The 11326-nt window shown below is 52.3% G+C and overlaps 1 protein-coding gene across 1 annotated transcript; it reads left to right on the top strand.

The window, feature by feature from the left end:
* The first annotated feature begins 2804 nt into the window (after positions 1-2804).
* On the top strand, positions 2805-9275 carry KPNA7 (karyopherin subunit alpha 7). Its single transcript, XM_042864428.1, has 10 exons — positions 2805-2958; positions 3347-3481; positions 4006-4091; positions 4758-5026; positions 5327-5409; positions 6446-6709; positions 7060-7293; positions 7621-7803; positions 8306-8455; positions 9072-9275. The coding sequence occupies exons 1-10, from the start codon at positions 2893-2895 to the stop codon at positions 9150-9152; spliced, it is 1551 nt and encodes a 516-aa protein (XP_042720362.1). The 5' UTR covers positions 2805-2892; the 3' UTR covers positions 9153-9275.
* The last annotated feature ends 2051 nt before the right edge of the window (positions 9276-11326 follow it).

Genomic DNA, 11326 nt, shown 5'->3' with positions numbered 1-11326 from the left:
GCAGTGCCCACGAGTGAATCAATGCATCCCATCACCTTCTCTAAGAGAACTGCTGGCAATCCTCACTCCCAGATGCAAGGCTTGCAGTAATTGCTTACAAAAGCCCCAAACCACAACGTGCTGTGGATGCTCTGCTTCCAAATGAATTCCCTGCATTTCTGTTCTGTTGTTTTTTTTTTTTTTTCTTTTCCCCCATTCATTAAACAGAAGGGGATATTGATCTGTGGCTGCCACAAATCTGCCCTCACACAGAGCTCAGGGGGGCTGCAGGTGCTCTGGAAACTGCAATAAATAGTGGTGGGAGGATTACTGGCGGCGGTTGCAGAGAGCACAGTGATTCTCAGAGAACAGTGCAGCCACCCGGGGACCTTCAGCCAGGTGGGGTTTCCCAGCACAGTGCTTCCTGCCAGCTGCAAAACCAACACAGAGCAGGACGCTTCATCTGAGCAAAGCGAGTTGTCCAAGTAACAAAAGAGGTACATGCATCCATAGGCAGGGAGGGAAAGCCTGTCTTTTTTTCACTATAGCAATATTTGCTGTAGAAAGGAGCCTTCTGTGCTGCTTCAGCACACACAGACATTGCAGCTTCCAGGGCTGAAAGCAACAGTCCCCTTTCCCTCCCATTCCCTCCCCTCCCCTGCCCTCCCTTCCACTTCCTTTCGCTTCCCTTCCCTCCCCTCCCTTCCCCAAACCCAGCTGCAGTGCTCAGCTCTGTCATAGCTCAGCAGCAAGGCAGGGATAACAATAAATCCCTTCTCCCACCTTCTTGCTGCATGTCCCCATCAGGCAAACCGTAACGGACAGGGGCTGTCACTTATTATGTGCTCACTTTGTGCTGAACACAACGCAGCTCTGATCGCAGCTCCGATGGGGGCTGCACCAACCATGGGGCTGCAATGAATCCCCAGGGCTGCAGTGGGGATGATGGTACCGGCATGCAGGGATGGGTGTGGGCTGTGCCAGAAGGGCTCATCCCAACCCACCCAGAGAATTTCCAGCCTCTATCCTACACGAGGCCCTGGGCATGGCATGCACGGATTGACTGGATTCACACGGATGCAGGGATGCCAGTGCTGGCTTCTTTCTAACCTCAAGGCTAGGCTTATTAAAGAGACATGACAATAACACACGAAAAGTCAGTCCTTTTTTGGGGGGGGGCTTCAAAGAGCTGCCACCGGTTGCCATCCCATTGCTGTGCAGTGTTACACTGGGAGCAACTGGGCAAAGGCTTGCGGGCTGCGAGGGAGCAGCAAAGCTCTGTGCCAGAACCACAGCTTCCCTACCTGTCGCCACGTGGATTTTCAGCCTGAGCACACACAGCTGAGTTCAGGGGACACTGTCGTGCCGATTTAGGGTTTTATCTCCTTTCCTCTCCATTAGCTCTGATACCCTCTTATTATGCTGCAGAGAGAACCGTTTTCTCCTCCAGCGGTTGTCCCCTTTCCCACTCGGCAAATATTGATCTGCCCGTGTCCTCAGCATGGGGTGAGCTCAGCACGGCCGTGTCACCTCGCATGCCATCACCCATGGGGCCAAGGATGGAGAGGAAAGGACAGCAAGTGATTGCCACGTATTTTTCTCCCCTGTCCTCTCTCTCCCTACAGTAGCAGTGCATGGGGCTGGGAGCTGCAAATGCAAACCAGCTCTGGGGTGAGGCTGCTGGGGACTGGTAATGGAATGATTTCAGCCCCAGCTCAAATCTGAGGGAGTTGGGAAAACTGTAGGACCCTACTGGGTTCTCCATGCTGCCCCAGCCCAGATAGTATAAGAATATCCCCAGAAAGTCCACTGTAATAATGCCAAAGTGGGCAAAGTGCAGTGCATGGAGAAGATGGAAGATATAGAGGTGATGATGGAGGGGAGAGGAGGAGTTGGAGGAGGTGTCAGGGTGGCCCAGGTAGGAAAGCAACTCAGAGAACGAAGAATGACTGCTGCTCCAGGTGCACCCAAATTGCAGTGGCAGGAGCAGCTGGGGCTAATGAGGAGGTGTGGGGAGAGCCAATGGTTGGGACCAGGCTGGGATGTGTGGCTCCACTGGGGCAATAAATAGGCAGCTGAGGGTTCTGGGAGCAGGAGAGGGAGGGTTGGGGGTAAGTGGTTTTTTTTTTTCTTCCCTGTTGTTGGTGGTAGGATTCTGTTGCATGTGTTTCAATGTGTGCTCTTAGGGGTATGTGGCTACTGTGGAAGTATGCTGGGTGAAGTCATGCTTTGCTGCCTGCTTGGAGGGCTGCCTTGGTCTCATTTGGGTGCATGTTTTATGTATGCCTATGGGGTTTTTTTTTGGTTGTTTATGTTATGATAAACTTAGGAGCAATGTTGCCTGTCTTGCTTATGCCTCTCACCTGGGGTTATATTAGATGTGTTTGAAGGGGGTCTGTTTGAGCTTGGTCACACTGCCAGAGCATGACCTGATGCCTCTGCTATGGGGATCTCTGGGCTGTGAGGTGGGATTTGGGCTGGGATGTGACTGCCTCCCTTCAGATGGGGCCCTGAGCTGATGCTTCTATGAGCCCTTGGTGGCCCTGCCAGGCTTAGGCTGTCTAAATCAGTTGGACCTGGAGCTGGGGGAAGGTGTTCTTATCTCCACAAGGAGAGGCATGCCTTGCTTTCTCATGGGGTCATAGCTGCAGCTGTGACTTTCCCAGCCTGGTATTAAGTGGTGGTTTGTGCACTTACTTAGTTTAGAGGCTGAGGTGTGTGTGGATCTGTCTGAGCTCTGCTGAAGGCAGAGGAGTTGACATCCCTTCTCTGGGAGCAGCAGATGTGTGGGGCTGTTGTGGGGTCCCAGATGCTCAGGGGCGGAGGAAGTGTGGCTGTGAAGCTCACTCTGCCCTGTGCTGCCCCCAGAGCACGTGGAAGCTTTCAGCTGGCAGAAATCCTTGACCTGCCAAGATGCCAGTCGTGCACAAGCATGATGAGAGAATGAAGAGGTTCAAGAACAAGGGCAAGGACACTGCAGTAAGTACAAACCCCCACTATCTGTGGCACCTCCTTCCAGAAACAGTGGAGCCAGCTGGAGCTTATGTGAGGGCTTCTGAATGCTATTTACCCACAGATCTTAGTACAGACTGTCAGGGGTGCTTCCATAGCTTCAGAGATATGGTGTGGAGCTGCTGGGATGTGGTAGGAGTGGGATACAGGCTTTGGGTGAGTGGCTCTGGGCTGTCACTTCTGGCAGCATCCTTGGGGAGAGTGGACAGAGATGCTTTGTTGTTGCCCTCCTGGCCGTGGCAAGGAGCTGGCTCTACTGCCTGTAGTAATCCTGGGGTTGCAGAGTCAGATCTGGCATAGGGATGAGCTGTTGGGGGGAGCTGGGCAGTGCTGATGTGATGTCCTGTGCCCCCAGGCCCTGCGTAGGCAGCGCGTGGAGGTGAACATTGAGCTGCGGAAGGCCAAGAAGGATGAGCAGATCCTGAAGCGCAGGAGCATTTCCATTGTCTCTCTGGAGAAGAGCCCCTCACCAGGAGAAGAGAAAAACGTGGTGAGTGCTGGGTGTTTGCTCCTGGGTGGGTCAGTGCTGCAGGACATGGCTGATGCAGAGCATTCCATCTGCTTTGGGACTTGGGCCACCACCACATCCAGCTCCAGTGACCTGGGTTAACAGCCAGGGCTGAATGCAGGGACTGGGGAGGGATTTGGGTGCTGCCCAGCCCTCCTCTATGCTTTTTTGCATGGAAATGTGTATTGCAGCTTCCCTTGATGGTAGGTAGAACTGGGTGCAGCTCCAGGCACTGGAGCAGGGTAATTACTATGCTCATGGCCCCATTATGGTGCCAGGGACTCCCCTGTATTTGATTACAAGGCTCAGCTGCCTGGAAGGCATTTGTGGGATTCTCTTCCTCTGTCTCATCCTGAAACTACATTGCATAAAGAGCAGACAGCACCTTAGATATGGAGCATTGATTGCCTTGGGTCTAGACAGCTGATTGAGTGTGAGATTACACCTGAGGGAGTCCTGGCTTGGAGTTCTGACTTGCTATCTGACTCTGAATCATCCCAACACAGATTGTTCCACTGTCTCTGGAGGAAATAGTGGAAGCTGTGAATGGGAGCAATACTTCGCTCCAGCTGCAGGCGACGCAGGCAGCCAGGTATGCTGCTTGATGGGAGGGATGGGACTGCTGTGGGCTTTGGGGGCCAGATGGCATCGTTCCTGCTTGGGGGGCACTGAAGGCACAGTAAGCTGCAATGGGGAAGGAGCCTCCTAGCCCAGGGGACTGGGGTCCTACAGAGTGCCATGCTGGGCTTGGGCAAAGCCAACTGAAGGGTTGGTGGTGCCTTCTGGGCTGTGCTGGTTGCAGACACTTGAAGTGGATGGGAAGAAACCAGGTGTTGGAGGCTGGGTCAGAAGAAGGGCTGCTCTACAGCGGGATGTGGCTGAGCAGGGCTGTCCCCATGTGAATCACCATCAGCAGGGATCTATCCCCGGGGTCCAGGAGAGGCTGCATTGCAGCTGGGGCTTTCCTGGGACAGATCCCTGCTGTGCAGTACAGCTGGCTTTCTGCTTGCTCCAGGTGAGCCTGCCTGTGCCTGGGATGGCATGGCAGCACCCTGAGCGCTTGCACCATGGTGAGATCTGGTGGCAACACAACTCTAAACCATGGATTCCCTCCTCTGCCAGCACAGGTGTTGTGGCTGGAATTCAGATCTGGCTGGAAGTGCTCCCTCTTCTAGCTGTTCTTGGCTAGATGAGGACCTTGATAGTATCTTATGCAGATGGAGCCCAATGTCTATAAAGGTGCTGTGCCCTCTTGCAGGAGGATCCTGTCCAGGCAAAAGGACCCCCCTCTCAATCAAATCATCGAGCTGGGGATCATCCCTAGGCTGGTTGAGTTCCTGTCCCGTACTGACAATGCTGCTCTGCAGTTTGAAGCAGCCTGGGCACTGACCAACATTGCGTCCGGCACCTCAGAGCACACCAGGGCGGTGGTGGAGGGGGGGGCCATCCCTGCCTTCATCTCCCTCCTGTCCTCCCCCCACATGCACATCAGTGAGCAGTCCGTGTGGGCGCTGGGCAACATCGCAGGTGAGCGGGGTCCCTGGGCAGAGCTGGGTTAGGATGTGGTCACTGTCCCAGCTGTGATAAACAGTGGTGGTCCTTGATGGGCCCATCTCCCTGCAGCTCTGCCTCCATTCTGTGATTCTCATGGCTTGGCAGGCTTTCTGTCCCTGTTGGTCCTGCAGGAGGATTTTGGCCAAAGCCAAATGCAGGAGTGCATCTTGCTAAAGACCAGTGTCATTTCGGGGGGGGTCTCTGGCTGCTGTTGGTTGTTGCCCGTCTTGTGACTTAAATACATATCATAAATAACCCTTTTTATCTGTGCAGGTGATGGTCCTCTGTACAGAGATGCTCTTATCAATTGCAATGTGATTCCTCCCTTGCTGGCTCTGGTGTCTCCTGTAACTCCAGTAAATAACTTTCTTGCTCTTGACTTGGCACTACCAATCACTTGGGTAATGGGTGAATGGTGATGTGACTCTCAAAACAGCTGGATGGGACCCTTGTCTGAACTGCTTTTAATGAACCTAACCCTCAACAAGATGCCAGGCAGATGCATTTCAAGTCAATGCAAAGATCTGGTTGAAGCTTTCCCATCCAGCTTTGACCATCTCAAGTTAGGAGTAAGTTGCAATTGGCATGCAGCAGACTTGCATATGCGTGCAGAGGGCAGAACTTGTCCTTCCTGCTTTCTCCTGCTGTGCCCTGCCCTCCTGCAGCAATGCCTGCCCCACAGCTTTCAGGGGAAGAAGGACCTTTTCAGAGTGGTGTGAAGGCAGGCTGCAGCTCTGAGAGCTCCAGCAGTGGGATGGATGCACCCAGGTGTCCCACCCTGTGTGTGTGTGTGTGTGTGTGTGTGTGTGCTCTCTGTAGGCAGAAATTCAGCCTTTCAGGGTAGGGCTGAGGAAAAATGCCCTCTGGGCCTTATTTGAATTTATATTGCAAATTCTGTAGAAGAATTCTCTGGCCACTCCTGACTCAGCTTTGTCTCTTCTTGGGGAGCACTGTGAAATGTCACAAAGTATGATGGTCCCATCCCCCGCACACCTTGGTGGCTGTGATGCTGTGCATGAAGCTCCACTGCTCTCCTCACTGGGATGAGAAAACTCAAACCCTCCTCTATGATGATGGGCTGCTAATATTGAAGTAACACACCCTTGATCTTGTCCAAAGAATGCTCTGTAATTTGTCCTGGGGACCTGGCAGTGAGCTGTTTGGTGCCTTTGTTAGTCATAGTGGCTTGTCATCCCACCGGATCTGAGGTTATTGGAACTTAATATTGGAGAAGGAGGAGGGGAGGTCTGTTCTTTCATCTCCCTGCTTCAAACAAGCCTCAGCCCTTATTAAAGAGGTTCCTCCTGGCTGATAACATCTGCTGCTGTGGAGCAGTGCTGGTTGCACCAGAGGGCTCCGCAAGGAGGATCTCACAGCTCCCTTGTCTTCCAGGTTGGGTTCCTGAGGAACATCACATGGACTCTGTCAAACCTGTGCAGGAATAAGAACCCATACCCACCTCTGGAGGCCGTGAGGCAACTGCTGCCTGTCATCACCTGCCTGCTGGAGCATGAGGACAAGGATATCGTCTCTGACTCCTGCTGGGCTGTGTCCTACCTGACCGATGGCTCCAATGACCGCATCCAGATTGTGGTGGATACAGGGATTCTGCCACGGCTGGTGGAGCTCATGAGCAGCCCTGAGATGATCGTCATGGTAGGGAACAACTGATTGATCCTGGCCTCTGGCCCTTTAATATAGGGGCATGTGGGGAGAGGGAAGGAGCAGCTCCTTGCTGTCTGTGGTCTGCTGTCACCTCACTCTGCAGTTCTACTTGTTGCTGGTCAAGCCAGTGCTCTGTTCCTTCTTGCTGTGGCTGGGAAGAGCCTGTAAAGCTGCTTAGATCAGAACAGGAGGCTGGTAGGTAGGCCTGTAACCACAGCAGTAGTCATCCATGGGACTTTGTTTGAAGGATCAGGCACTTAGTGAGGGCTCTTGCTGGTCTTTCTGGTGTGTATCCCTTCAGATAAGACTTCTCATCTCCATCTGCTCTAATCTCTGTCTAGACTCCAGCTCTGCGTGCCATTGGGAATGTGGTTACAGGGACTGATGAGCAGACCCAGGCAGCTATTGATGCTGGTGTCCTGGCTGTCCTGCCCCTTCTGCTGCGACACACGAAGCCAGCTATACAGAAGGAGGCAGCATGGGCACTCAGCAACATTGCAGCCGGGCCGTGCCAGCAGATCCAGCAGCTGATCACCTGTGGACTGTTGCCACCTCTGGTGGAGCTGCTTGATAAGGTAAGGGGATGGGGACAGCTCTGTGCACATGGGGCAGTGCTCAGCTTCTGTCTGTGCTGCTTTGTTATGAGGTGCTGTGCCCAAGAGCCACCTGATCAGTGTTCTGTGAAGCTGCTGGTTCAGAGGAACAGTGTGGTCTCTGTACTTATCTGCATGGAAAAAATCAGCTTGGAGCTGGTCTTAACTGCCCTGCCTTGTGTCCATCCAGTGCGAGGAAAGCAGGCCGGTCCAAATTGTGTGCAGAGACTGGCTGTTCCCACCTGGCATCTCAGCCTGCTCTGAGGGATGCTGAAGTCTGGGAATGTGTTTTCTGTGCTGCTTTTCCAGGGGGATTTCAAGGCCCAGAAGGAGGCGGTGTGGGCAGTGGCCAACCTGACAACTGGCGGCACTGTGGAGCAGGTGGTGGAGCTCGTCCAGTCTGGGGTCCTCAAGCCTCTGCTCAACCTGCTTTTGTCCAAAGACAGCAAAACTATCCTGGTCATCCTGGATTCCATTTCGAATCTCTTCCTGGTAAGATCTTTTGTTGTATCCCCTCACCAAAGGAGCAGTGAGGTGTGAGAGGGATGCTTGCATGGTGCAGCTGGAACAGATCCTCCCCAGCAGTTACTCTTGCAGGAGTGAGACTTCATGCCTGCCTTGTTCTTTGGGCAACCCAGAAGGACCCAAGGGCTTAGCATGATGAAGTTCCTGAGTGTTTCTCCTTCTGGAAAGGAGAGGATGCAGTATGCTAATCATTAAGCCATATAGAAATGAAGGTCTTGGAGAAGTTAGATGGTCCTGGAATCTTCCAAGGGTCCAGGAGCTGTTTCAGTTGGCAGCAAAACCACAGCACAGTGATCCCAGAGGAGCAGTTCAATATATACTGCAGCCATATTCCGACATCTCTCCTGAACGCAATGCAGACCCTTGCGTTTCTACTGCAGTCACTTGATCCTTAGGTTCAGGGCCCTGCAGCACAGACCACCTTGGCCCTATTTCTGATGTGGATTATACTTGCCTCCTTTGTTTGCAGGCAGCTGAGAAGCTGGGAGAAACAGAGAGGCTGTGCCTGTTGGTGGAAGAACTTGATGGTCTGGAGAAAATTGAAGCCTTGCAAACCCACGAGAACAACATGGTCTACCGAGCTGCTCTGAATATCATAGAGAAGTACTTTTCTGGTGAGGTATGTGAGCTCTTGTTGCTGCTTATTTGAAAATGAGCTGTTGTGTGCTGAAGTGAAGCACATCCTCTAAAGATGCTGAGATAAGGCCTTAGGTCTATGCTTGAATGGGATAATTCTTATAGCTTACTCCCTTTACCTTCCAAAGCTCTGTAGCTTTGGAGAAGAACCCCAATCTGTCAGCTGACTGTTGTGCAATAGAGATGTTTTGATAGCATCTTGCTGCTCAAATTTCCAATGGCATCAGCTAGCATCACTGCAGTTGCTGATATGCATTCCAAATGTGGGGAGGCTTCCTCTTTCCTGCCTGGCTTGTTGCTAGGAAGGGCAGCCTCCTACTCACTGATAACTGTGCTCAGGTTCTTTCTGGATTACTTGACTCTTCTCATGTTAAGCTTGTGGAAAAAGTACAGGACCTCAGCTAGGAGTCACAAGGGAATTCCATAACTGTCACAGGTCCATATTTGGATCCAGCCTTGTTATCACAGCTTGGGGAACACCAGAGTAGAAGCTTACAGTGGTATGGGAGACCTCAGAGCTGAGGTCTGAGCTTCGCCTGCAGTGTTTTAACAAGTAAAGATGCAGACTCATTAACTGATGGCTGCTAACTTCCTCTTAGGAGACTTCTGATCTGCAGCCTGGGACCGATGAGGAGGGGCTGTATAACTTCTCAGTGGAGAAGCAAGACTTCAACTTCTGAAGATGAAGCATTGCACAGCTCCGACTTGGTGGGTGGAGGCTGGGTGTCCTGACCAAGAGGAGCAGAGGTGTATAGTCCTTTTACATTTGAAACTTAACAATAAATTGCACTTGTGAATTTGTACTTACTGCCTCTATTCTCCTTTTCCCTCATACTCTGAGATCATAGCTCTCTGGGCCTTAAACACATGGCAGAATATGTATTGGAGTTCTTGGATGTGTCTTGTTTTTTATGTGAGACATTGCCTGCAGGAGCACAAGGTGTGTAACTTTAACTGTTTGAGCCAAAAAAAAATGCTAATAAGCAGAGTGCACCACCAAACCCTGCTTGGCCTTTGTGTTTGTGCTGTGGCTCCTGGGCCTCCCTGCAGGATACAGGGCATTTCTCCTCCAGGCTGCCTAGAAAGAAGGAAGCAGAGCCTGTGCTCTGTACAAGGTAACAGCCCTAAGCTTGCAGGGTGTAGCTGATTGAAGTGCTGGAGTTGCTGAACTGTGGAGTGATGCCAGGATTTATTTCCTGGATCTGACATTATGAAGTGAAAATCAGAATAGCACAAAACCTGAATGTGCTCTGGAGGTGAGTGCTTGTGTGGATCCTTCCTTTGCCCTGTGGGTTTGCACAAAGGGCTCTGCTGCCAGCACCACCTTGCAGTGTGCTGCTGATGCAGCATCTAGAATTGATTGGATTTCGGTGGGTAAAAGGAGCCTGAGGTACATGCTTCCTCAGTGTAAATGGAGCTGTGGACCGGAGCTGGCCTTCTGCTGCTGCCCTGCTCTTCCTGTGCGTGGATGCAGGGCTGCTGTGTGCTGATGCTCTGCTACTTACAGCAAGCTAAAAAGGGGAAGGTCAGAGCTTTGGGGCTCCTCTCCTGCTCACCTGTGTGGCTGTTGTAGATAAGTTGTGTGCTTCCACCTTTGCAGTGCCAGGTTGAAAGAGATGTGTCCATGGATGTGATGCTGGGTTCATGACGCTCCATTTTCCAAATCCAGAGCATTGAGATGAACTAAAAAAAAAAAGTATTGCTGTTTGGAGTGTCCTCTTTCCTGACCAAAGGGAGCTCAGTGATAACTGCTGTACTGGAGATGTGGGAAAGATGCTGCTGGAGCTCATGTAGGCTTGTGTGTACTGCGTTAGGATCTGATTAGGGAGAAGGAGTTTGTAGAGGGAAAGCAGGTTCTCTTCTAAAGCTTTACTCTTCATTTCAAACTGCCAGAGGAGCACCCAGGAACTTCTCCAGTACTGTGCAGCTGTGTTCTGCAGGTCTGGCCTTACAGGAGAAGTCAAAGGGGGGTTTTGATGGAGGGGAGCGGTGTGGCCCTCTGCGTTCAGGGCTAAAGGGTGAGTGCTGGCTACCTGGCAGCATTTGCTGCCCTGTCTGGCTCCATGTGCCCTGCAGAGCCCTGCCGTGGGACAGGGTTGGCTCACGGCTTTGCCTCACGCTGAGTTCAGAGGCTGCTCTGTGTTTGGTGGGGTGCAGATTTAATGGGGTTTGGCCTTTGGTGGTTTCATTTCTGGTAGCAAACCAGGAAGGGTGACTTATGGGATGCTTTTGGGCTTACATTTTTGTGGCTTATAAATGAAGCAGTGGGCTGGTTCACATCTTATTCTACCCCATTTCCCTCCATTGACTTCCATGCTGCTGTGCATCTGCATCCACTGCACCACATCCACGTCCTTCTAAATCCCCCCTGTACCCAACAAAGGCTATTCTTTACTTTGCTTCCTCAGCAAACAAACTTTCGCAGGCAAGAATACAGGAAATGAGATAATTCTGGAGACATCCATGTCAGTGAATGTCACTTAAAGCAGCTGTGCATTAATTTGGCATATTTTCAGATCGGTAGGTGGGAAAAGCGTACAGAGAAGCCACATTCGTATATTTTATCCAAAGTAATCCACGGGAGGAGTCCCGGATTTCAGTGAGGTGAAGGTTAAAACGGCGATGTTTTTCAGCGCGAGGTTAACGCGCTGCGTGGTCTGCGGGGTCGCGGTCCTCCCGCACACCAGGGGGCGCCGCACTCCTCCCTCAGAGCCGACCTCCTCAAGATGGCGGCGCCGCACCGCCTCTCCGCCCGCGCGCTGACGTCACGCCCCGAGACGCGGGGCGGGGCCGAGGCGGAGCGGAGGCGCTGTCCGGGCCGGGTCGGGCTGGCGGCGGCGGCTGAAGCGGGCGG

Source organism: Lagopus leucura, unplaced genomic scaffold (assembly GCF_019238085.1).
Source record: "Lagopus leucura isolate 7727_CA_CO unplaced genomic scaffold, USGS_WTPT01 Super-Scaffold_760, whole genome shotgun sequence".
NCBI classification, from domain to species: domain Eukaryota; kingdom Metazoa; phylum Chordata; class Aves; order Galliformes; family Phasianidae; genus Lagopus; species Lagopus leucura.
This window is presented reverse-complemented; position numbering and strand designations above follow the sequence as displayed.